The sequence below is a fragment of the Cololabis saira genome, chromosome 6 (genome assembly GCF_033807715.1).
Source record: "Cololabis saira isolate AMF1-May2022 chromosome 6, fColSai1.1, whole genome shotgun sequence".
Lineage (NCBI taxonomy): Eukaryota > Metazoa > Chordata > Actinopteri > Beloniformes > Belonidae > Cololabis > Cololabis saira.
In genome coordinates, this window is record NC_084592.1 from 34821946 (window position 1) to 34846996 (window position 25051).

Sequence of the window (25051 nt, forward strand, 5' to 3'; positions counted from 1 at the left end):
CCAAATATTTGGAGTAAGGTGTCAATTGACTTTCAGATTTGTAGACAATGTGATTTAATATTTTCCCACAATGTGGAATCTCACTCGCCAGTGTCTGCTACCCTCTTTCTTATTTCTAATACTTACACTCAAAATATGTGATTTTGATGAGCTAATATGATTTGACTTTTTATGTAAGAAATTTAGTTTTCAGAGACAAAATGTTCAACATGGCAGGATGATGTTGCAGCTCCTGTTAGGACAAAAACATTTGCATATCACTTTTGTTATGACCCGAGGGACGTAATCTACTCAAAATCTATTCAATTTTATTTATATAGCATCTATAACAACATAAGTTGTTTCTGGGTGCTTTCCAGAGACCCAGAACATGACCCCTGGACAATTATTAAATAAACAATGGCAGGTAAAAACTCCTCAAGTGGGAGAAAAACCTTAAGCCAAACAATGGCAAGGGAAAAACTCCCCTTTAGGAGGGAAGAAACCTTGAGCAGGACATGGCTCATAAGGGGGGGCCAGCTGGGCAGAGCAGGAAAAGAGAGAACAGACAGAGAGAATGAAAAACAGAGAAAGGAGAGACACGGACACAATGGATAACTGGTGCACTACAGAGATGACTATATAAAGAGCTGTGGACAGCAAACACTGAGGTGGTCAGAGTGCAGGACTGCAGGTCAGCATGTCAGTAAGTATCCAACAGACATCCATAAAGACAGGTGGAAGCAGCAGTGGGATGATCAGAGGGTGAGACTGCAGGGCAGCATGCAGCTCCTGAAGCTCTGGCCTGCAAACATGCACAGAAGAGAAAAGGAGGGGGCAGACCAGCACAACATACTACAAGAACAATGGAGAACAATGATGGTTATGAGTTACTTATAATTAATAACTGAGAAAGGAAAGAGAAGGAGGGATCATGTCGGTGTCCCCCTGCAGCATAGGCTTATAGTAGCATATCGATAACAAAGCTATCTTTAAGACGAACTGTTTTAGTCTTGTCCTGTAGCGTCAGTTATGATTACTGGCCCTAAAACACTAGAGTTTACCGTATTTTCACGACCATACGGTGCACTGTACGAAAAGGCACAGTCTCAGTTATGTGTGCCATTTCTGTATTTAACACACATACGGCGCACCGAACGAAAAGGCGCAGTCTACACACACGTATGGCGTACCGCCTTACAACAACACACACACAAGCATACAAGTGTGCGTATTTAAAAATAGAGCGGGAGCAAAAATTAGTTTGATTGTGCTTTATTTAAGTCTTTATTACAAAGTACTAACATTTTTTAAATCACCAATGAATAATAAAAAATTAAAACAAGCACATTACCGGTAATCGTCATTAATCAAACCCATTGAAGTCCTCATCCTCCGTTTCTTAATTAAACAGCTGCACTAAATCAAATATGCCAGTTCCACTTTCTTCGCTTTCAGAGTCACTTTCCTTGCCATGCGGCCCCTCGGAAATGCCGGCTTTTGCGAAAGCTCGAACAACAGTGCCAGCAGACACATTAGCCCACGCATCTACAATCCATCCGCAAACTGTGGCCTAACTTGCCCGGCGCTGCCTTCCACTCTGTGGTCTCCATTGGTCATCCATCGCTGGATGACCAATGGAGTATAGTATAATAGTTGGTGGTCTCAACTACATCTGCCTTACAATAACAACACACATAGGGCGCACTGCGCTATAGGGCGTGCCGCACATTTTGAAAAAAATATAAGACGTTTATACGCGCCTTATGGTCGTGAAAATACGGTACACTAATTATAGGCTTTACTAAACAGAAACGTTTTAAGTTTGGTTTTAAAATCTACATTTGGAAACTCTATTAGGTCTTGCAAATATTGCAGAGCTAGGCCGTTTTTAGCTTTATTTGCGAGTAATAACATTTAAATTGGATCCTAAGTTTTACATGGACCCAATGGAGGGAGACTAACACTGGATTGTTGATTATCAGCACTCGCGCTGCTGCATTTTGGAGAATTACTTGGACATCACATTACAATAATCTAGCCTAGGAGTTACAAACTCTCAAATTAGTTTTTCTGCATCACTCTGCGAGAGGATATTTCTAATCTTTGCGATATTACGGATATGGAAAAACATCTTACAAACCTGATTAATATGCTGCTGAAAAGACAAATCCTGATCGAAAATAACACCAAGGTTCATACAGTTGCACTGGAAGCCATCGCAACACTATCGAACCCCTTCCTAATATGCTTGGGACCAAAAATAATAACCTCTGTTTTATCGGAATTTAGAAGCAAAAAATGTGTGTCCATCCAGTGCTTGATGTCCTTAAGACATGCCTAAAGTTTAGGCATGTCATAGACAAATACAGCTGCGTATCATCAGCATAGGAATGAAAATGATCATTTCTCACTTGAAAGGACACATATCTATCTGCCTCTTTGCTTTTGTTTCAGCCGTCCTTTTTTTGTGAGGAAATTGAAAACATTTTTACCCAACAACAAAATGAAAAAATCTCCCATGTTCGTCTTTGGAAATAAAACAGTTAATATAACCTTTGACGGTTAGGAGTCGGTAAAATAGAAAACCTTAAAGCATCACCAATTGGTATTTTGGCATTGCCCACACATGACTGCTAACAGATGCCACCACGAATGCTTTCCATTTCTAAGACACACAAAAGCACATGAATACACACATTACATATAAGGTGTGTTTGGTCGGTTTACATTCAGAGTCATGGTCTTCTCAAAAGCAAGTGTGACACACAGCAATGAAAATTTGTCAATCTCCTGGAAATCTAAGTTCTTTGACATTTCAGTGTAAGAAAAGTAATACTTCTTTAGGGTAGTACAATCAGTACTCATTATACAAGTAGTATATGAACCTATGTGTCCTGCTTGTTATTTTTTCCTTAAAGGAGCATGAGGCTCCTTTTAAGAAATGAGACTCTCTAGCGCCACCCTACACCACGACGGCCGTCGGGGGTACTTAAGCCAACAACGAAGCCGGCATGGGAGAACGGGGAGAACGAGCATGCAGCGTCATGTGACGTCACATCCGCAGCCCAGCGCGGGAAATTTGGGCCCGAATTGCAGCACATTTTGCAGCACACAGCCTGTTCAAGGCAACGGAGAGATACGCTAGAGGGCTCATTCTTTTGGGTTTGGAATGCTTCATCTGACATTATTACTAGAAAACTTAAAACGTATACGGATTTTTTTCATAAATCCTGCCTCAATCCGGCCTCAAGCTCCTTTAAAGGAAAAACCCAAACTCAAGTGTTTAGTCACAAGAAAAGAAATAAGTGGACAAAGAATAAGGCATAAACTTCTCCTCTTCAGTTTATAATATGATGAAAAATATACCGTCTGTTGCTGCTAAAATGCTGCTCTTTGAAAAAGAAATGCAGTTTAATGCAGAAGAGAAAAAAACAGCTCTGTGGCAAGAAAAATTAATGGGTTCAACTTTTTAACACTGCACCAGTCTTCAGACCTTGGACATGGTTGACATAAGTAACAGTATTAGAGCACATGATGCAAGGGCAGTTTCTTGCATTCACAACAAGGGACTGCAAACCTGTTGCAGAGTTTTAAAGTGATGCTAAAGCAAGCTGCAGAAATGATCATTAACATGAAACCCTGACATGGCTCCTGGATAAATAAATTCATTCACATCTCAAGAGGATTCAAGAATTGTACAAAATTGATTGCACGGAATAATTTTCTTTAACAGTTTTCCTTTGTAAAGTATCTAAAAAAAAAAAAGAACGGTGTTGCAATTATGGCATTTTTTTCCCTACATAATGTTTTGGAAAAACCTCATAGAATCAAAACAAAGGGAGATTTTTTCACCCTTTTTTACCACCTTTGGCCTTGAATTTTACATTATATTGAAAATTATGTTAATATCTGCCCTTAGTTCTTTCCACAACAGAATTTAAATGTTTTCCTGTAATGATATTTGCAGAGGTTTTTCAGTTACTTTTGATTAATAAAATTACTAAATTGTTGATGACTACCTGGTCTTTCCCAGAAATGCAATCCTATTTTATCAAAGACTGTGGAATGTTGATTTCACTGGACCTAAACTGAAGAAAAATTAATTATTTCCTTAGAGATTGTTATCTATAAATTAGATTTTTTTCAAATACATACTTGCCTCCTGCTGGGGCTCCCGGTCGGGCAACTGAAGTCTGGTGGGGGCCTCCTGCTCGCTTCCCTGACACCCCGGTCTGACCTCACCCCTCATTGCAAAACATAAATGACCAATTCTAACTCTAATAATTATTACTGGCATTATCATGATATATTGTTTCATATTATTATATTTAAGTTATGAAATCTCTTGGCATGTTAAACTATAGTATTATATTGTAATATATAATAGTATGGTGATATAATTTGGTTATATGTTATAATATTTTATACAAATTATGTTATATTAGGATATTGCTATATTTATATGATATCATGCTACACCACTCTATATGAAAATTGTTTATTTGTTCACTTTCGAATCAATATTCTCAATTTATGTACCTATTTTCATCACCTTATTTACACTCAAACACGGCACGCATGCACACACACACACACACATACACACACACATACTGATGCTGTCTTTTGTCATCGTTTGCACTGTTTGTTAATAAAAAAAAAAAAAAAAAAAAAAAAAAGCAGATTTTTGTTCATAATAAGCAGCTTAGATTGTCCAAAACTACAAAGACTTGGCCTTTTTATCTGTAACTGGCTGATGTGTTTGACAGTACTGGTTCAAATCTCAGTCTATGATGGAAATTAAAGTGGATTAGGGATTTCCACCTCATTCAAAAAAAAAAAAAAAAAAAAAAAAAAAAAAAAAAACATTTTATTTATATAGCGTCTATTACAGAGGCAGGGAGCCAGAACATGACCCCCCCAAAGCAATAATTACATCAACAATGCCAGGTAAAAACTCCCATAGTGGGAGAAAAACCTTAAACCAAACTGTGGCATCACTGAATATCACTTTATACCACATTATTCCAATCATCAGTCCATGGCTGCATCTCATTAGCTTTTGTAGCTTTATTTAGTTCCATTTAGTTGTTATCAATGCTTTATGTTTGGCCTTTCTGCATGTTGATCCCACTTTCTTCAGCCAATTTGTTACAGTTCTGTCACAAATACTGGCCGCTGTTTACATTTGTTTGCCATGTATTTTCCATTTTAAACGTTTATATCTCTTAAGAGTTTCTGTCCTAATGCTTCAATGTCTCCTTCAATCTCCCTGTATGTTTCTTGCGTTTATACTTGTGCTTGAATGCAATCAAAAACAGTTTCATAAACTTTAAGGAGATTTATAACCAACAGCTCATTAAGCTGACGAAGGTCTGACAGTGTGAATCTTTTTTCATCATGATGTAGGGATTTAAACTGTGTTGCATATATTTGAGGGAAGAAAAAAATTCCCACTGACTGACAAATTAATTTCTGTTTTGAAGTTTACGAAACAGAATCTTGAGATGTTGAATGAAATGATTTTGTGCCACATCTGTGAACTTTTGTTTGCAAATACAACAACTAATAAATAACTATCCAATAGTGATTCCACTTTAAATTCTATTTTCTTTTTTCCAATAATTTGAATGGCTGCAAAATAGTTGATAAAGAGCAACACATGGTATAATATTCAGCTGGTAATTCGCAGTCAGAGAAACTTTGTGTTGATAGTTTCATGAAAGTAACCGGTCTAATGGCTTAAGTTGAAGATGATCAGCGGCTCTCGTGTCTCTTTGCTGTAAGCTAATGCTAGCATGAGTCCATGCTATTGCTAAGCTGTTCCCAAGGACTGTATAGTAAATGTACTGGATTTGTATTCCACTTTCCTCGTCGTGTAAATTGCTATAAATTGCAAAATCTTTCCACTGATCTTTGTACCATACTGCACATGATGCAACTGCCTTGACACCTACATTATGATTACAGATTTTATGCTGCCAAATTGCATTAGCATATGGTTGCTTTGTGCTAACTATAGCCTACCCCAGGGAGAGGGGTTGACATGCATCTTTTGAAAGAGGAAGAGGGACGGGGTATGGCTTAAAGGTTTAGGGGTGGGAGTTGGGAATAACAAGCACACACCTTCAGTTTGGGACACAGGCAAAGAGATCTCCATGCAGGCAGCAGACTGGGCCTTGCGGAAGGGAGGTCGGCCAGGGCCTCTACGGGTGAGCCGTGGCCCCTCAGGACCCATCGGACTGCGAGGCTTTCCCACTGAGCAGGGCTGGGAGGTGGGACTAGTACAATGTCCATTTACATGATCTGTAACAATGGCAAAGCATTAGTAAACAATGGAAAGAGGGAAACAAACTTGTTAATATACCGTGATCCACTGCTGCAACATCTATCTTCATAAGTCATTGAGAGACGTCCATTTGTTTAAAGAAGGCAGAGTGATAATTCAGCCATATGACAAATGAAGATGGAGATCTTTGTTGTGTAGAAGAGCTAGAAAAATGCGGGAAAGGACAGTGTGCATGATAAAGAGTTACATTTAAATATGTAAGGAGGAGAAAACGATGTTAGCATCAAAGATAAAAGCAGGAAATTGTGAGTCATCAGCCAGTCGGTGCCAAAAGGACATATGAAAACAAAGCAGGCTTATTTCATCTCCACTTTGTGTTTCTTATCTTTACTCAAAAAGTTTGTTTTTGCTAGAAGGTTGTTTTTTTTCCTGAAAAGAGCTAGTCAATTGGTTCAGAAAAACCTCTGGTATCATTTGTCATTTGTATAAACAAAGCCAACACAGATGGAAACATTTGTTTGTCCTTTAATGGGGTATGCTAGTAGAACTGAGTGTGTGTGTGTGTGTGTGTGTGTGTGTGTGTGTGTGTGTGTGTGTGTGTGTGTGTGTGTGTGTGTGTGTGTGTGTGTGTGTGTGTGTGTGTGTGTGTGTGTGTGTGTGTGTGAATAAAAGCATTTGTTTACAAGCAAGGGAATTAATGCAACAAAGAAAATGAGAATTGGTTAGAATGGGCTGTCCTTTCTTGTCTGCAGTTTAGCTAATAAATAAGTCTCTGACGTTCATAATTTACAGCCTTGTGATACTTGCACCTGAGCACTCTCATTCTCTCTGGTCTTGAGGGACAAGTAAAGAAAACAATGCCCTTTTCTTTAAAAACATATTAGTCAAGATAAAACCAAGATTAAAAGCATTTGTGGTTGATAGTGAGGTCTGATTGAATTGGTTTCTTCATTTTTCGTTTCCTTTACTCTCTGAAATCTTTGTAAATGGACATAAAAGAAACATAAGAACAAACAGTGTTGTGCTAGTACAACACAGTATTGTCTGTGTTTCCCTGTGCTCATTGTATTTCAAGTCTTATGTCAAAACCAGACTTATGTTCAGCTGGTTCAGACAGAGATAATTCAATTTCAAAGTGAAAACGCAAACTGTGGGGTGTCAACCAGTCTGTGCACAACAGTTTCACAGCAGGACAGACTGAGGCAGAGGCGGGAGCTTTCGCTACAGGTAATATTGGGCTAATGTCAAGCCACATGACGCCACTGCTCTATATCTGCATGAATGCTATGTTATTGTGGATTTTAAACAGCTAAGCATTAAATCAATAAGCAGTGTGCTCGGGGAACTTGTAAAAGTGACACCCGCTACCCTTAGAAAATCACAGGAATACATTTCATCACAAAACCAACGGTAAATTACGAAGAATGTCTGCTGTGGATAAAGCTATGTGGACGGCCGCACTCGTAGTCCAACCCTTCCACCGTGCTATCAGCTAAACTAATCAAAAGATCTCGTTTTTGCCGAAACCTCAGTTTTTTAAACTCACTACACAGTACCTGAAATATTCCTTTTTAGTTATATCTAGTTGCTGTTGATTTTTTTTGGTACAATAATTAGAAATAAAGTGATGTAAAACCCAGTTTTTACAATGGAAGTGGATGGGAGAGATGAAGTTTTGTCCGACCTAGCAACGGGGGCGGGGCTTGACAAAGAGTCAATTGTTTACCCCCAAAATGTTCTGAAGGAAACTAATACACAGCATAAAAGAAGCAACTCTACTCTGAAATAAAGACGATCCCACGACCTGGGACAGTAAACAAAGATGTATGCATACTCACAAAAATACACACACAACACTTCTTTATGGTTATCACAACCCTCAGCTGTTATAAGGACTATTGTAGCTTTTAATTTTAACAACTGTATTTTTACATATTTTACTGATGGCATATCTTTCAGAGCAAGTTGTACCTCACAGAAGATTAAATTAGCTTAACATTACTTCTCATTAATGGTATTACTTTCAATGTATTATGAGACTCTGAAAATGAAGATTGTTCCTTACAGAGTTTGGGTCAAAGTCATCCCTCTCCCTATTGCTGAAAAGGAAATGTTTCTTTTCCTGCCATACAAGGGAATGAGGGAAATCACAGACTTGAATATAGTGGACAGCGTGTGACACTGCAGAAAAAGAGGAAAGGGAAACCCGAGACTGCTAGAGTTAGAGATGCTGTTAGAGATGCATTGGTGGGAGTGGTGGGGGGGCGCTCAGTATTTGTAATGCAGATGAGATCCAGTTAAAGTGAAGGAGACTGCTTGAGCAAAATGATCCAGTTACAATGACAGAGGCAGCTAGTGATCCAGTACTGGATCAAGGCTGTCAATGGAGGAAAGATGGTCCAATCATGATAAAGGAAGAGAAAGCCTCAGATTGAAATATGGGGATGAATTAATATCACCTTTAAAAACACTTGCAAAATGCAGAAGAAATAGACAATATATAAAAATAAAAAAAAATACATTATAGGGTCAAAATAGAAAAACACTTCAGCTTGATTGTCTCATGAGCTGATTGAGTGATAGTGAAAATAAAATAAAAAGAAAGTTTCTGTGTGAGACAAAATAATACAAATACAGTATTAAAGTTTGAAACCATGAAAAAAGCAGAAAATAAATGATTCAAAGAAAAAATAAAATAAACAAGCGAAAACTGCTGGCTTTCGCCTACCGTACCAAGATCAGTCTTAAGATCTGTGGGCAGACTTAACTTTCTGCCGGGCCTCTTTACTGAAACAAAAGAATAGGAAACAAAGCATCAGTTAATCCCCTTCAAATAAAAAATGAGAAAAAAAGAAAGAAAGTAAGTTTAATTAATGTCAAAAATGATGAACAAAAGCTAATGAAAAATGAAATCAAACAACATGGAATTCACTGAAAAGAACAACAAAGCGAGCATGCAGATTGTTGCAGCTGGCCATGACAGGCATATTTCAAAATGCAGCCACCATTCTTGCCCCAGGCCAGTTGTCCCAGCTGCTTTTACTAAATCAGTAAACCTCCTTTTTGAGACATTGTAAAAAAACTTTTTCCACTAGACTCAACAATCAGTCACTCCAACAAGCCTAGAAGAATTTACTAAGATGTCAATACTCAGTCTATTTGACAAATATGTCAAATAATGAGGTCTATTTTAGGAGAGATGTTTTTTCTACTTCTCTAATTTGCATGTAAATTCAGAGGCCTGGGATGTCCTAGATGGAGGTACAAACAAACAGGGTGACATCAAAAGGTGCAATTACGGTAACTGAAGGTAAACAAAATAATGTAACATTTTGCAAGCATTTTCCAATAAATAGAGAACGACAAAAGCTAAACTTGAGCAGTCCAGTCTCCCAAGAAAATGTATACTAATTACATCTACTCAAAATTAATTACTTTATAATAAAGCCATGGATATTATGAGACGGTAACTATTTAGTTCAGTTTAGTTCTAAATTTGATTGTTTTGTTGTTCTCAGGGTTTCACTGTAAAAAAAAAAACAAAAAAAAAACTTTTGGCTCAGGTTTCCATCCGTACACCATGAAGCACCAAGAAGGAAAAGAGTACCAGTCTAAACTTAAAACATTTTCTATTTATAATAGGGTGAAAGTTTGAGAGGATATTTTAAGAGGAAAATGTTGAAAATTCTGTTATTAAACCATATTGCATCTACCACAGTTATATTTGAAGTAAGGAATTTCTGCTCATTTGTCCAAGAAATACGTAAGCACAGATGCTCCCAACATGATAGCAGGTGAGCTGTGTGTGTGTGTGTGTGTGTGTGTGTGTGTGTGTGTGTGTGTGTGTGTGTGTGTGTGTGTGTAAATGGGCACTGTTATATCGGCTGGACAATAACCAAATAAATGCTCTAGGTGTTGTTTTGTTGTTTGTTCATATGTTTATTTTTATTTTATTTTTTTTAATCTATGCATTTATTTGTTTTAGCTTTATGTAAAAATATACATACCACATACGTTGCAGTATACTGTAAATATACATGATGTACTGAATACTACTCTGGCGATCATCAATCTAAGGACAATTAAGCTATGGTAAAAGTGGAAGCTGGTTATGCGACTCCTGGTACCAGCTCCACAGTTGAGACTTACTGCTTTATGGGATACTGTAGGGGAGGTAGACTCTTACATTGAAAGAGGAATAACCATCCTGGTATTTTTAGAATACTGCAGAATGTGCACATGTTTGCATCCTGCATGCCATGTACTGGATTTTGGTGAACTGTACACCCACATTTGGATGAAAGATGTCTTTAAAGTCTTAAAATGAAGGGTGATAGAGCAATCACATCTGACATTGACTCAAACTAATCCAGTGAAATGTGAATGAACACTCCTTTGGATTGAATATAGGACTGGATTGAATAAGAGGCCTGTAATTTTCATCATAGGTACACTTTAACTATTATGAGAGACAGAATGGGGGGAAAGAATCCAGGAAATCACATTGTAGAATATTAATGAATTAATTGGTAAATTCCTCAGTAAAATAAGTATTTGGTCACCTACAAACAAGCAAGATTTCTGGCTTTCACAGACCTATAACTTCTTCTTTAAGAGGCTCCTCTGTCCTCCACTTGTTACTGTACCTGTATTGAGGGCACCGGCTTTAACTGGTTATCAGTAACACACTACGCCGCCAGGGACTCAGATCCTGCAGTGCCAGACGTGTCCCCCTACTTAAACCAGTACATGTCCAGGCCCGTCTGAAGTTTGCTAGAGAGCATTTGGATGATGCAGAAGAGGATTGGGAGAATGTTATATGGTCAGATGAAAACAAAATAGTAACTTTTTGGTAGAAACACAACTTGTCGTGTTTGGAGGAGAAAGAAAGCTGAGTTGCATCCAAAGAACACCAAACCTACTGTGAAGCATGGGGGTGGAAACATCATGCTTTGTGGATGTTTTTCTGCAAAGGGACCAGGACGACTAATCAGTGTAAGGGAAAGAATGAATGAGGCCATGAATCGTGAGATTTTGAGTGAAAACCTCATCCCATCAGCAAGGCATTGAAGATGAAACGTGGCTGGGTCTTTCAGCAGGACAATGATCACCCGGCAATGAAGGAGTGGCTTCGTAAGAAACATTTCAAGGTCCTGGTGTGGCCTAGCCAGTCTCCAGATTGAAAGTGGTTGAAAGTCTGTGTTGCCCAGCGACAGAACCAAAACATCTGCTCTAGAGGAGATCTGCATGGAGGAATGGACCAAAATACCAACAGTGTGTGAAAACCTTGTGAAGGATTACAGAAAAAGTTTGACCTCTGTCATCGCCAACAAAGGGTATATAACAAAGTATTGAGATGAACTTTTGTTATTGACCTAATACTTATTTTTCACTAATAGTTGATATATACCGTATATATACCGTATATATATATACCGTATATATATATATATATATATATATATATATATATATATATATATATATATATATATATATATATATATATATATATATATATATATATATATATATATACAAATATGTATGTATGTATGTATGTATGTATGTATGTATGTATATATATGTATGCACATGTTTTTATAATTGCATCCATGAAATGTAACCTGAAACAACCTTTATAATATAATCCAATGTACCGGTAATAGTTTAAATGGACATTGTATAGATTTGGTCACTTTGATAGCGTCTCAGTTTTGTGCAAAAATATGTAAATATGGTCAATTTATATTCTGCAAACATTTTCATGCATTCAGTTGTTTTTACCCGAACTCTGATATGTGCAGACATACAATAGCAATTTATTTTGGACAAGCTCTATTTGTGACCTCAGCACTCTTTTCATTATTGTATGATTCAAATGTATATCCAATGCACAAAAATGGAAAAATTAACTAGATTTGTACTTGTTGTTCAGCAGAGTGCTACATCATGAAGTTGTATTTACAGCGCCACAAGTATCTCTGCAAAATGTTTTTTTTTTTGTGACTCCACAAGTGTCTAGCAAAGAAAAAGCATTGCTCTGTTGCAAAAAGCAAAATTTAAAGTAAATCAGGGTTCTCTGCTTGACTGTTTTCTTCTACTCTAGTCCATGGTAGGCAAATATTTTGTGTTTCTATATAGACAGGCATGAGATCAAAAAACAGATAACCCGGTTGGTTAGTGGTGTCTGCTTTTACCATATAAATACCATTTTACCATATAAATGGAACTTTCTAGCTTTCCCTTACCCTTAGTTACCAATCTACCAATCTACCAATCTCTTTTTTTAGTGTGTCCTATCACTGCTAAGTAAACGTTTTAAAGGCTAAATGCATTTTAAAAAGAATATAAAACACTTTACAGGCAATTTCTACTGGAACTTTTAAAGGCAATGCTATCTGACCAAATATTGTAACAAGTGTTTACATCATAAATGGGGCTCATGTAGGACTAAGATGCAGATATAAGGCAAGCTGCAGTAATATTCATCAGCATCTGAAATTGGCAACGTTGTGGGCTCCATGCAGTTACATTGAGACAGCACATTGATGAATGTTAGCCAAGAAAACAATGGGTCACATTTATGGTGTTACTGACTGACAGAAAGAGACCATGAACCCAACAGCTCAGGAAAAGGGCATGTTACCTTTAAGAAGCAAAACATGAGTGATTCCTGAGGAGGTGCAATGATTAATGTCACAGAGAATGAAGCTCTAAAGGCATTGATGAGTGAGGAGACGTATCCAACTCTTCCTCTTCCTAAAACCACCTGTCTCACAGCATTGAAAAATGAAAATTGATCCAACAAGATCTGCCATATATAGCAGACAGCTGCAGCTATAGCAGTGAGATGACGCACCACCCAACTGTTATCTGCCCTAAACATAGATTACATACATAAAGCAGTCATAGTCACTCAAGTTCTTGCAGCACAGTCCCTGGAACCAGGTTTACACTGTAAGCAGTTATGTTGACAGGCCATTCTGTTGTGACCAACGGTGGTTTGAGAGGGTCTGTGCCGGGGAGTGGGAGAGAATGATTGTCCATGTCTTGGTCAGTGCGTCTATGTTAGCGTATCTGTGTGAATAGGTGTCCATTGTCTAGCTTGGGTTTGGGACTCTGCTGTTGGGCTTGTCTGGGTAGCTTCTTGTTGGAGGTTTTCACGCTCCGTGCCCGTCTTCGCTTCCCCCCGATGCCCTTCAGCTGGACACACCTTTGGCTCTGGGGTTCCTGCTTTCATGGGGGCGGGTGCCGGCCCACTAGCGAGTCGACGGTCGAGGTGGCTCCGTCTCTCCGGGCGGGCTGGCCTTTCGCCGGGTGGGGGTTGTGGGCCTGGAGGGTGTGGACCTCTTGGCCACGTGATCAGCCTATGCTGGATGGCTGGTACTCAACTTAGTCCTGGCCGTCACCGTGGGTTTCCTGGCTGCCCTCTTCCGTGGTCATGGGCTCTGTCGCCGCTGGGAGGGGGCGGGGCTTGCTGGCAGGGAGGTTTCCTCTTGTCCCTCTTCTGGTCCTCCATGGGGCTCCTGGTGGCCTGGGTTTGGGTTTCTTCCTTGTCGGCTTTTGGTCTCTCGGGTGACGGGGTTGTCCCCTCCCTCCTCCACTTTTGTTGCAGTTCAGGTAAAGTGTTGTTTTCAGTTTGTACATACAACACTCACTCACTCACCTACATGCTCACCCCACAGTTTCGGGGACAGCAGTAGCTTAGTCCTGATTTAGTTTTAGAGACCATGAATGGTTGCTGTTTGTGTCTCTGCCTATTTCTGTTGTGGCTGTTTTGTTTCTCTCTTGCAGATTCCAAAGGTTTGTGTACCCGTTGCGTTTTTCTTGTGTTTCCCTCATCTCAGATTTGCAGCAGATGCTTCCCCCACCCCCCGCGCCGTTACTATCACCCTCATACAGAAAACATTCAAACAATTATGAGAAAACTGGCTTATAGGATTCAGATTCTATTGTTGCTGGTACCTCTGAGTATTTAAAAAAAAAACAACAAACAGCTTGCTGATAGTGTTGCTCACAGTGTGGTAGCACAACTAGCATGCAAGGTGCAACAATGAAAACAACCACCTGTCCAAACAGTGAAACTCCCATCTCTGTCAATCGTTACATCATTGCCATACAACAAAGACCACAAGCAGGTATACATGAAGAGGCTGAGCTCCTTAAGGCACCTCTCCTCTTACCATTGTCCAGTAAGTGAAAGACTGGACTGCAGTGGCTGGCTCTCAGACTGGCCACAGGCTCTGGAAGGACGTGTTGGTCATTGTGGAGGAATGTTGAGTAATGAACTGGAACAGGAGAGCCAACAGAACAGACAGACTTTTCAGGGAAACAAGGGATAGGACAAACACATCGGGTGAACTAGGCAGAAGAGACATTTGAAGGTAATAGGCAGAAAATAATTCAACAATTCAAAGAATAATATTGCAGCAGTATTATACTCTGTGATCTAAGGTATTACTACAACAAAACTACTTCCAGCACTTTTTTACGTCAAAGTATTGTATCCATCTAATTTTCTTTTTAACCACTGCTGCCTTCTCCACCTCCAAACAGCCAATCAGCCCACCAATTTTATTACGCAAATCAGTGTGACAACAAATACCTTTTAATGCCTCAAAGCTATTTCTAAAACTTGAAGTCCAAAACATATCCCATCTCTGCCTTTGTGCTAAACACATAAACACATACACTAAACCCTCATGCATATTCATTCATTTTTCAAACAAGTGCTCCACTGATTCATGTTTCTTTCACCATAAATACAGTGCCTGGTTGAAATACAATGAGTCATTCTTTCCCTCTCCCTGCACTCACGTTAGCTATCCTGTTGTCTAAAAAGCATCTGACTGCAGAAGTGTGACTGACTGGAACTCGTTGGCAGAATGATGTGGGACTTGTGCCGCTAACAGGCTGTGACTTTGCCTGTGAATTTGTTACTACTTGACTAGCTCTAAAACTCCACATTATAACTCCGGACATAGACTGTATTTGGGTTTCATATTAGAAAAACAATTACATCAGGTGTGGCAGGGATTAAAACAGCTGACCTACTACAATAACTCACACCAACTCACACTAACTCTCCCAACGTAGCCCCACGCAGACCCACTGCCCCCACAGACTTGTGATCTCGTAAAGAAACGGCAGCACGGTGGCTTAGTGGTTAGCACTGTTGCCTCACAGTGAGAAGGTTCCCGGTTCAACTCCCAGGCCCAGCAGGGTCTTTCTGTGTGGAGTTTGCATGTTCTCCCCGTGCTTGCGTGGGTTTTCTCCGGGCACTCCGGTTTCCTCCCACAGTCCAAAAACATGCATGCTAGGTAAATTGATCATTCTAAATTGTAGGTGTGAGTGTGAGTGTGAGTGAGAATGTAGTGTTAATTAATATGCATTGTCCCGTCTAAATAAAAAAAAAAAAAAAACAGAGATGGTTTGTCAGGCTGTTCAAACAGAGCCATGGGGAGACTGGAGAGCTGGTTCGTCCTGCCGATGCAGCAACTGATGATGAGAAACAGCGGTGATATTTCTGCATTCCTTTTTTCGTTTGACGACTTGTTAGATGGGATTGTCCCGCTGATTCAGCTCAGAACCAGACACACCGCAGCAGAGAGCTGGCTGTCATCCTGCGCTACCTGATGGGGAAGAGCTGTCCAGCTGCAGCAGCCAGATGGAGCAGCACGCGCACGTCGTCAGGAGATTAATTTACCGAAATATCTGGAGCAAAGACGGTGTCGGTCAAACGATGACCGAAGAACCTCCGAATCCAGCTCAGATGATTGAACAGTGGGAAAACACCCCACCAGCACCATCACCACTGCATCTTCCGACGAGCACGGACATAACGAGCACGACTCTATCTGCCCCAGGACTGTGTTGATCTGCCGCTGCATGTGTGCGGAAGTAAGTGTTTGTGTGTGTTTGTGTTACCTGAAGTGGGCGACTTGCTTCTTTCCATGTCAATGGACTGCTGGTTGTCATTGAGTTCAGTAAGGCCTGTCACAGCCAATAGCAGCCAGGAGGAGGAAAAAGAGACAGTTTTTTTTAGTTGGGCTGCACAATATATACTAATAGTAGTCTTTAACTCTATTTCCAATTGCTGCGCTGTAACACTCTGAATGTCAATAAAATATTTGGCCTACAGGATGGACCCTCAATGCCTATTGCTGATTTACAGTGACAAGACGAAATATGCGCACCCCTTAAAATCAACTTTTTTCTGTTAATGAAAAAGAAAATATTTTGCATTCATTTGTTACAAACACTATTTTGAGCTTTATATCGGTACAATTATAGAGAAACAACATGTATTTACACTGATATTACACGAATAATTACAGTTTCTTGTGTTGTTATTCAACACACCCATTTGACAATGAGAGTGCAGCATGAACCATTTTTTATACATTATTCAATTCAATACAATATTCATTTCATATAGCGTCTATTACAATACAAGTTGTCTCAAGGTGCTTTCCAGAGACCCAGAACATGACCCCCGAGCAATTATTACATAAACAGTTACAAAGAAAAACTCCCCTTTAAGAGGGAAGAAACCTTGTGCAGGATCGGATAAGGATTGGATAAGGGGTGACAAGCCGGGTAGAGCAGGACAAGGGAGACAGGAAAGAGAGAATGAAGAACGGAGACAGGAGAGACACAGATACATTGTCAATGGTACAAAAGACAAGATATATTAGTATTAGTATTAATTATCTGTAAACTGGAGAACTAAGAGTTCTATGTACATATGTTTTCTGTTCTATATTGATCAAGACTCATAAAACAAAGATCTCAGAAGATGTGTTCCATCGTGCAGCCTTACCGTACTTCTTTTTAGTTAAGTTTGTCTTTTGGGAGCAAAGTGGCTGATTATTGATGTTACTGGCATAGGGCTGGGCGATATGACCTCAAATCAATATCACAATAAATTGGGCAGTTTTACCTCGATAACAATAAATGCACGATAAACGCGATGGTATAGTGTACCTTTTGTCGCTACTTTCATGGGGAGTTTAAGCCCTGTGCGCGGAATGTCTCCCTCCCAGTGTCCCATCGACCCTTCTTCAGAAGGATCAAATCCGACTATATCTAATAGACCATTTTATTTGTTCTATAACAAAGAAAAACACTGTGGTGGCCATTGTCTATTCACAATATTCATGATATAATATAATATAATTTGTGTTCATGCTGTATTCATCATTATTATTATTGTTATTGACAGCAGTGGTCTCATTCTGCTCTAAACAAACAAACAAAAAATTAAATAAAGAAAGACACATTTAGCCCCAAATTGGCCCCCTGAACGGTGGTGGTTTGTGTGTCACCATTTGTGTTTGTGCATGTTTAAGAGTGATGTGTGTTGTAGCTCAAACTCAGACCTAACCTGGCAAAAAAGTTGAGAGCTCAGCGCACAGCAGCGTACCTTGACTCGTTTGCAGGGGATCTGTTGGAATTACTGTGCGGTAAAGTACATTTCTCAGCGTGAGAAATGTCACGTGTGGCGTGAGTGCGTGGGAAGTTGTTGAAATACTCAATGCATAAGACATGAGAGCCTTTTTTATTTTGGGGCTGTATGTCAGCCGCTTCTTTGAACCATCAGTCATTTTCTTTGGTTCCCCTTCTCGTTCAGACTGGATAGGTGGAGTCACGTGATTGCACACACGCTGTACATCGTCTTAAAGGGGAATGAAACTAGCCTATCAGCACACAGTCAAAACAGACAATTTTCAGTTTATTGCCCAGGCCTAGACCTGCATGACTGATGTTAACACAACAATTTTGGATCCAATCAGACTACATTAAAACGCAAATGTGACTATACAGTAGAGTATTTATAGTGCAAATCACACAAAGTAGCAAACACATTCAAAATACAAAACAAGACCAATACAGTTCATGTAAAGGTCGTCGCAAACATGATCACATGCATCGAGCACAAGCCAAAACAAAGTCAAACCCTGGAAAAAAAAATGTTTTCTCTAGTCTGACAACAAATGAGAGCGTATTTAAGCGGTATTCACTATATTCATTAACAGCTTCACAGAATTGGTAGTTTTTAGGTTTTGCTAATTTAATTATTTCCCGTTTGTCAAACAATGCAGCGAACCTTCTTTCTTTCAATAATTTATCCTGGCTGTACATTTAAAAGCACTTTGATTGAACCTTTACTGAAATCAAAAATTCCTTTGTAACCTCAAACTAAAAGCAGTTCAAGTTTCAGCAGTTTCAAGGCCCAGTGCATGCAGGCTTTATTCAACCCTCTAGCTACGCTTTCGTTAAATATGAATCAGATGAATGATATAATATTAATAACTGCCTTTACTTCATAGACTCAGAGATTCTTTCTCTTTCTCTCTGCAAAGGATGTACAGCCAACATGCCTGGAATAGGGTTCTCAATGAAGCATGATGTAGATGAGATTTTGTTGTAACACCAGAAAACAATACACAATAACATTTCTGAATACATTTTTAAGGAGTGCCAATGCTACTGCCCGCTTATAGACCTAGTAATAAGACAAAATGAGAGCAGAGAGATCAGGACTCCAGAGTAAAGAGACATTTGTTCAAAAATTGTTATCTTTATGCCATATAGAGTTAGAGTTACTGTGTGTGTGGTCAGTGAAAAGGCAAATAAAATTTCCAAAAATTAAGTTAACGTTCAATTCCTCAAAAACTGTAATAGGGAGGAAAATTAGGCTACAGTATGTAATCCAAAGCGTCCAGAGTCTTTGAACATTTGAATGTCTCTACGATAAAGTGTGGCCGAGCAAAAGGCCTAAAAAAAAAAATAAAACAAACAAAAAAAAAATCAGTATACTAACCTGTTAGCATCAGGCAAATGAGCATGCACACAGAAGTTAGCATGATTTTGGCATCTTGTTAAGTTAAGTTAGTACTGGAGCATGACAATGTTTTAGCTAGATCATGCCAAGATGATGGTTTGAAGGTATATGATGATCGTATTCATGTGCCATGATTATGGTTTTTTGTGATATGATGCGCTTAATGTGACATGATGATGCTGGTTAAAATAAGACATGGTGGTGGTTTGACTATGATATGATTGTCACGGGTATGGTAAAAGCAGCACAGGCAGACGGGATATCAGTCGGTAATGACCTTTATTATTCACTGCAGTCTTTAACAGTTTAGACAGTGGCAGGGTGAAAAGTCTTGTCTCACAGTGATCTTCTGCGAGATCAGAGAAAGAGTGAGTCTGGTGTTGCTGACTGAAGGCAAAGCCAACTGGTGGATTATCTAGCTGGCAGACAGGTCCAGTGTTGAGCTATGTAGACACAGAGCAGAGCAGGTGTGTAACCAGGAGGCAATAAGTGAAACTCATGGTCGAAGACAGAAGGCTGAGGTAATATCCAGGGCAGAGACAAGGCAGGCAGGTCTGGGGCAGGAGAGGTCGGCAAAAAAACGCTGGAAAAAAAAACGCTGGAAAGTCAGGAATGACACAAGAACAATCTGGTGCTGAAGCAGAGACAGGAGCAGGCTTAAATGCAGCCAGGGCTGTCACAGGTGTGGAGTAGAGACAGGAGTGTAGAGTGGAGCAGAGACAGGTGAGTGGAGTGATACCAGCAGACAGAAGATGAGCAGACTGCCCCCACGCCCCCCCCCCCCCCCCCCATCTATGGAGTTGAAACCTCACTATCGGGTTAAGGATCTCCAGGATCTCGAACGGGACGATGAAGCAATGAGAAGGTTTCTTGGCTTCCAAGATCATGGGTGGAAAGCAAAACTTTCTGACCTGGCTGGTAGTCCGGGCCTTGGAGCGGTGGCGATTGGAGGCTGCGGTGTATCCCCGCCCTGGCTTGGGTCCAAGACCTGCAACAACGTCGGATGAAGTCCTGGACAGACGGGCAGGATGCTGGTATCTCAAGTGCAGGAAAAAGCGGTGGCTGGAACCCATAGGTGCACTCAATTGGGGAGAGAGACCGGTGGCTAGCTGGTCAAGGTGTTGTGGGCGTATTTTACCCATAGAAGCTGTTTGGACCAGGAAGTATTGTTTTGAGATGTCATGCAGTGTAGTGGTGTTTTCATCTCCTGATTCTTGCGTTCGGTCTGGCCGTTGGACTGGGGGAGGTATACTGAGGACAGGCTCACGGTGGCTCCCAGGAGCAAGCAGAACTCCCTCCAGAATACTGATGCGAACTGGGGACCACGATCAGAGACCACGTCCACTGGGATGCCGTGGAGACGCATGACGTGGTGGAGGAGTAGTTTAGCCGTGTCTTTGGCAGGTGGAAGTTTGGGCAAGGGCACGAAAAGTGGCATCTTGCTGAACTGATATACCACCGTCAGGATAGTAGTCTTGCCCCTGGATGGTGGGAGACTGCTGACAAAATCCAAAGAAATGTGCGACCAGGGACCATGAGGCACAGGCAGAGGATATAGAAGACCGGCAGGGGCACGATGAGCCAGCTTGTGCTGGTCGCAGGTGGGACAGGCATTGACGAAACCCTGAATGTCCTCATCCAGTGACGTCCACCAGAACCGTTGCACGAGCTCCTTGGTCCATTGGATCCCTGGATGACAGGTAAGTTGAGTGCTGTCGGCAGGTCAGGTGGGACGAACAAATGGTTGGGAGGGCAAGCGCTGGGTCCGGGCCAGTCTTGGATGGGGGCCCTGACCTTCTCCTTTGTCTCCCAGGTGAGTGTGGCCACCAGACAGGAAGAAGGCAGGATAGTGTCTGGATCAGTCCCCCCCCCCTGCCCTAATTTTCGAAGAACGGATGGGACAGGGCTTGACGTTGCGGGACCCCGGTCGATAGGAGAGGGAAAAGTTGAAGCTGGTCATGAAGAGGGCCCGTTGGGCCTGATGGGAGTTCAGTCTCTTAGCGGACTGGAGGTACTCAATGTTCTTATGGACAGTCCATACCAGAAATGGCAGTTTAGTCTCCTCGAGCCAGTGTTGCCACTCTTCCAAAGCCAACTTGACGGCAAGGAGCTGTCGGTTCCTCTCTGCCGGGGTCAAATGTCAGGAATAGAAAGTGCAGGGGTGCAACTTCTGATCAGAGGCGACTCTTTGGGACATTCCTAAGTCGGAAGCGTCTACCGACCACCAACTGCCGTTCAGCGTCCAGTATTTGGAGAATGGGGGTGGAGCTGAATCGTGTCTGCAGGGCCCGAAAAGAGTAATTGGGAGACTTGGACCAGAGAAAGGGCACCTTGGAGGATGTAAGAGCTGTGAAGGGCGCTGCGACTGAACTGTAGCCCATGATGAACCTTGGCAAAGTCCAGGGAATGTTGAAGCAGCTTGTGGGAATCGGGGACGGGCCAAGAGGTGACGGCAGAAACCTTGGGAGAGTCCATCTCCATGGTCCCTCTCCCTACGACGTACCCCAGGAAGGACACAGATGAGGGGTGAAACTCACATTTCTCGGCCTTGACGAGCAGGGAGTTTTCCAGGAGATGTTAGAGGACCTCCTGGACGTGATGCACATGTTCCTCTCTGGAGCGGGAGAAGATCAGAACATCATCAAGGTACATGAAGACGAACCTGTGGAGCATATACCCGAGCACTTCGTTAACCAGAGCCTGGAAGACTGCAGGAGCGTTGGTGAGGCCGAAGGGCCTCACCAGTTACTCGTAGAGACCGGTGGGGGTATTGAACGCAGTCTTCCGCTCGTCTCCCTCGTGGATCTGGACCAGGTGATAGGCGTTACGCAGGTCAAGCTTGGTGAATATGGTGGCCCCCTCTAGGAGCTCAAAAGCTGTGGAGATGAGAAGCAGGGGGTACTGGTTGTTGATGGTAATGTCATTTAATCCATGATAATCAATGAGAGGGGTGGAGTGCCTTGTCTTTTTTCTCCACAAAGAAGAAACCGGCTCCAGTCGCTGAAGAGGAAGGAGAGGGGTGATGCCCGCAGCTAGACTGTCATTGATATATATACGTCTCCATTGCCTTCCTCTCAAGAATCGACAGGGCACCTAGCTGGGGGTTGATGGCGCAATCATAGGGCTGATGTGGGGGAAGGGAGGTTGCATTGGCCTTACTGAAGACCTCCCTGAAGTCAAGATACTCAGCCGGGACCCCCAGCACATCGGTTGAGGAACTGGTCCCAGCAGAATGTAGTGGTGCGGCGGCTTTCTTGAGGCAGACCTAGTGACAAGAGGAGCTCCAACCCAGGATCACCCCTGTGGTCCAATCAAGGTGTGGATTGTGACATAACCCCAGTAGGAGAGTGCAGGATGTGATTCATGGTGGTTCCCGGAAAGTAACATCCGTATAGGCGTTGTCAGGTGGGTCACATTTGCAGGAAGTCGACCATCCAGAGCATTGCTGGAGACTAGAGCTGGCAGCAGAATTTGACCGACACCCAGCTGCTCAGCTAGGTTAGAGTCCATATTGTTGGCATCAGAGCCAGAGTCAATGAGGGTGTCGAGGGTCTGGGGTCCCTCAGGCAGTAGCAAGCTGACCTGGGACAGGGAACGTGGACTGGAGGAGGAGCTAGATGTATGATTCACCAGGAACTCCTTCCTTCCTGGACCTTTTAGTGGACACCCTGAAATAAAGTGTCTCGCTTGGCCACAATACAGGCAGAGGTTCCCCTCGTGGCATCGCCTCCTCTCTTTTAGAGTTCGACTGGTCCGACCAACCTGCATGGGTTCAGGCTCCCCTGAAGACCGGCTGCCAGAAAGCATCGATACGCCGGAAGACACTAGTGACTGGGCGGGCTGGCATCGTTCCGCGAGCCCCTGATGTTTCTCCAGCTGTCTCGTTTGAATACTCCGATCGATGCGGGACCCCAGCTCGATGATGTCGTCGAGAGTGGTGGGAAGTTCATATGAAATCAGTTTGTCCTTATTGTAGTTAGCAAGCCCCATCACAAATGTGTTGCACTGGGCAGCCTGGTTCCACTCACTGGAGCAAGCCTGGTGAACGGTGAACTTCACCCTGGTGTGGAAGTGGATGAAGTAATCGGCCACTGAATGAGACCCTTGATTCAGACCCAGAAGCCCTCCAGAGGCGCCTGGACCTCGGGAGGCTTCTCCAAACAATTTGCGGAGCTCAGTGTCGAAGGCTTGGAAAGAGGAGCACACTGGAGTGCAACGCTCTCACTCGGCTGTTCCTCACAGCCAAGCGCGCCCCATCAGATAACTGACGGTGAATGCCACCCTGGCGTCCTCATAAGTGAAGTTGTGGGGGTGGTGAGCGTACAGGATGGATATGTTTGTGAGCCAGTGGTGAGCCATCTGTCCACCACTGGCTGATGTCCGCCAGTCGGACATCTGCTAGGTTTGAAACCAGCAGCGACTCGTGGTGCTTGAGCATTGCCTCCAGGTGATGAGTTCGGGGAAAAATTCTGTCAAAAAGTCAGGCTAACACAAGAACAATCTGGCACTGAAGCAGAGACAGGGGTAGGCTTAAATGCAGCCAGGGCTGTCACAGGCAGAGCCGCCGCAAGGGGTGTGCGAACCGTGCGACCGCACGGGGCCTCGCGCACCAAGGGGCCTCGCGCTATGGGCCGTTTTTGAAAAAAAAAAAAAAAAAAAAAAATTTTTTTTTTTTCTTTCGTTTTTTTTTTCGTTTTTTCCCTTATAAATATCAACAGTCACATTCCATTACAGACCTAAATGTGTACTAGTCTGTCCATATCAATAAAATATATGTGCAATGATGCGCGTGTCTGTTGTTCAACACAACTGATCAGACCAAGCCAGACACAAGCTGCTCTGATCCAGACGGGTGGAGTTGGAACAAACTGTCACACAATGTCGAGAGAACAAGACAGATTCAGGAAATTTCCATCAGGGGATGAAAAAAGAAAAAAACTAAAGAAAATGGAAGAGTTTAATGCCTCTCTGAAAGGCTTGTTTGATAAATTTGTTAGAAAAATCCGACCGGGTCTCAAGCAGCCGTGGGGCCCCCCGTCGAGGCAAGCCAAATGATGATGAGGCAGGGGAAGGTATCCAGTATTTTGCTAATTGGAGAGTTAAAATTGCGCATATAGACACCCGATCCGACCCAAAAAACCCAAAAATTTCGAGGGCGCCCCCTGACCATTTCGCACAGGGCCTCGCAAATCTCCCAGACGGCTCTGGTCACAGGTGTGGAGAGATGGCCAAATGAGGAGGTGTGGCTAACAGGTAGAGTGGAGCAGAGACAGGTGATGAGCAGACTGTGACAATGATGAGTCAATCTTGCTCAAAGCACCCATTAATATGAGATCCAGCTGTCAATCACAGGAGCTGCACTGCCAGTTCTATTCATAGAACAGAGAAGAATTCTAGTCGTCCTGGTTGCGAGAGCAGCTGCAGCTGTTAACATAGCACGCTGTGTCTCTCCCTCCTGTCAGAGCAAGAATAAGCCTTTTAAAGCCACCGAACAAAAGCTCATATATTCCAAACGATAAGTGTTATCAACACATTTTTGCTCTGCGTTGGTGTAGCGCAGAACCATGATCCAGCCTTAACACTTGCGTTCATAAGGATAAAGTTGTTTAAAAAATAAAAATGAAAGAAATAGTCCCTTCTCCCCTCGTGTGTCAGCCTGTCATGCACGTGTACGTGCGCGCGCATGTTGTCTGTTTACTTTTAGCCAGTTGTCGCATCAGAAGTGTAGCCTTAATTAAAGTTTTTGCATTTTGGATCGTTCAATGTTTACTTTTCCCCCCCTTGGATGGAAATATGTTTTGTTGTGGCTTTCTGCCCACTGCTGGATGAAACCATCATTGGTAAGCCGTCATAATATTAATTATTTCTGATAACATTCTCATAATGCTGAATATATGGCCTTTCCTATATTGTTTGTTGCTGTTGGACCG

General features: G+C 42.0%; 1 protein-coding gene across 1 annotated transcript in view; it reads right to left on the reverse strand.

Annotated features, from left to right (window-relative positions):
- Positions 1-25051, reverse strand: part of stxbp5l (syntaxin binding protein 5L) — a gene marked incomplete at its 5' end in the record, with an annotated part of 221406 nt that overhangs the window by 13776 nt on the left and 182579 nt on the right. Inside the window, 4 exons of the mRNA XM_061722943.1 lie at positions 6109-6288; positions 9005-9058; positions 14458-14562; positions 16202-16267. Coding sequence (XP_061578927.1) covers positions 6109-6288; positions 9005-9058; positions 14458-14562; positions 16202-16267 — 405 coding nt within the window. The remainder of the gene's footprint in view (positions 1-6108; positions 6289-9004; positions 9059-14457; positions 14563-16201; positions 16268-25051) is intronic.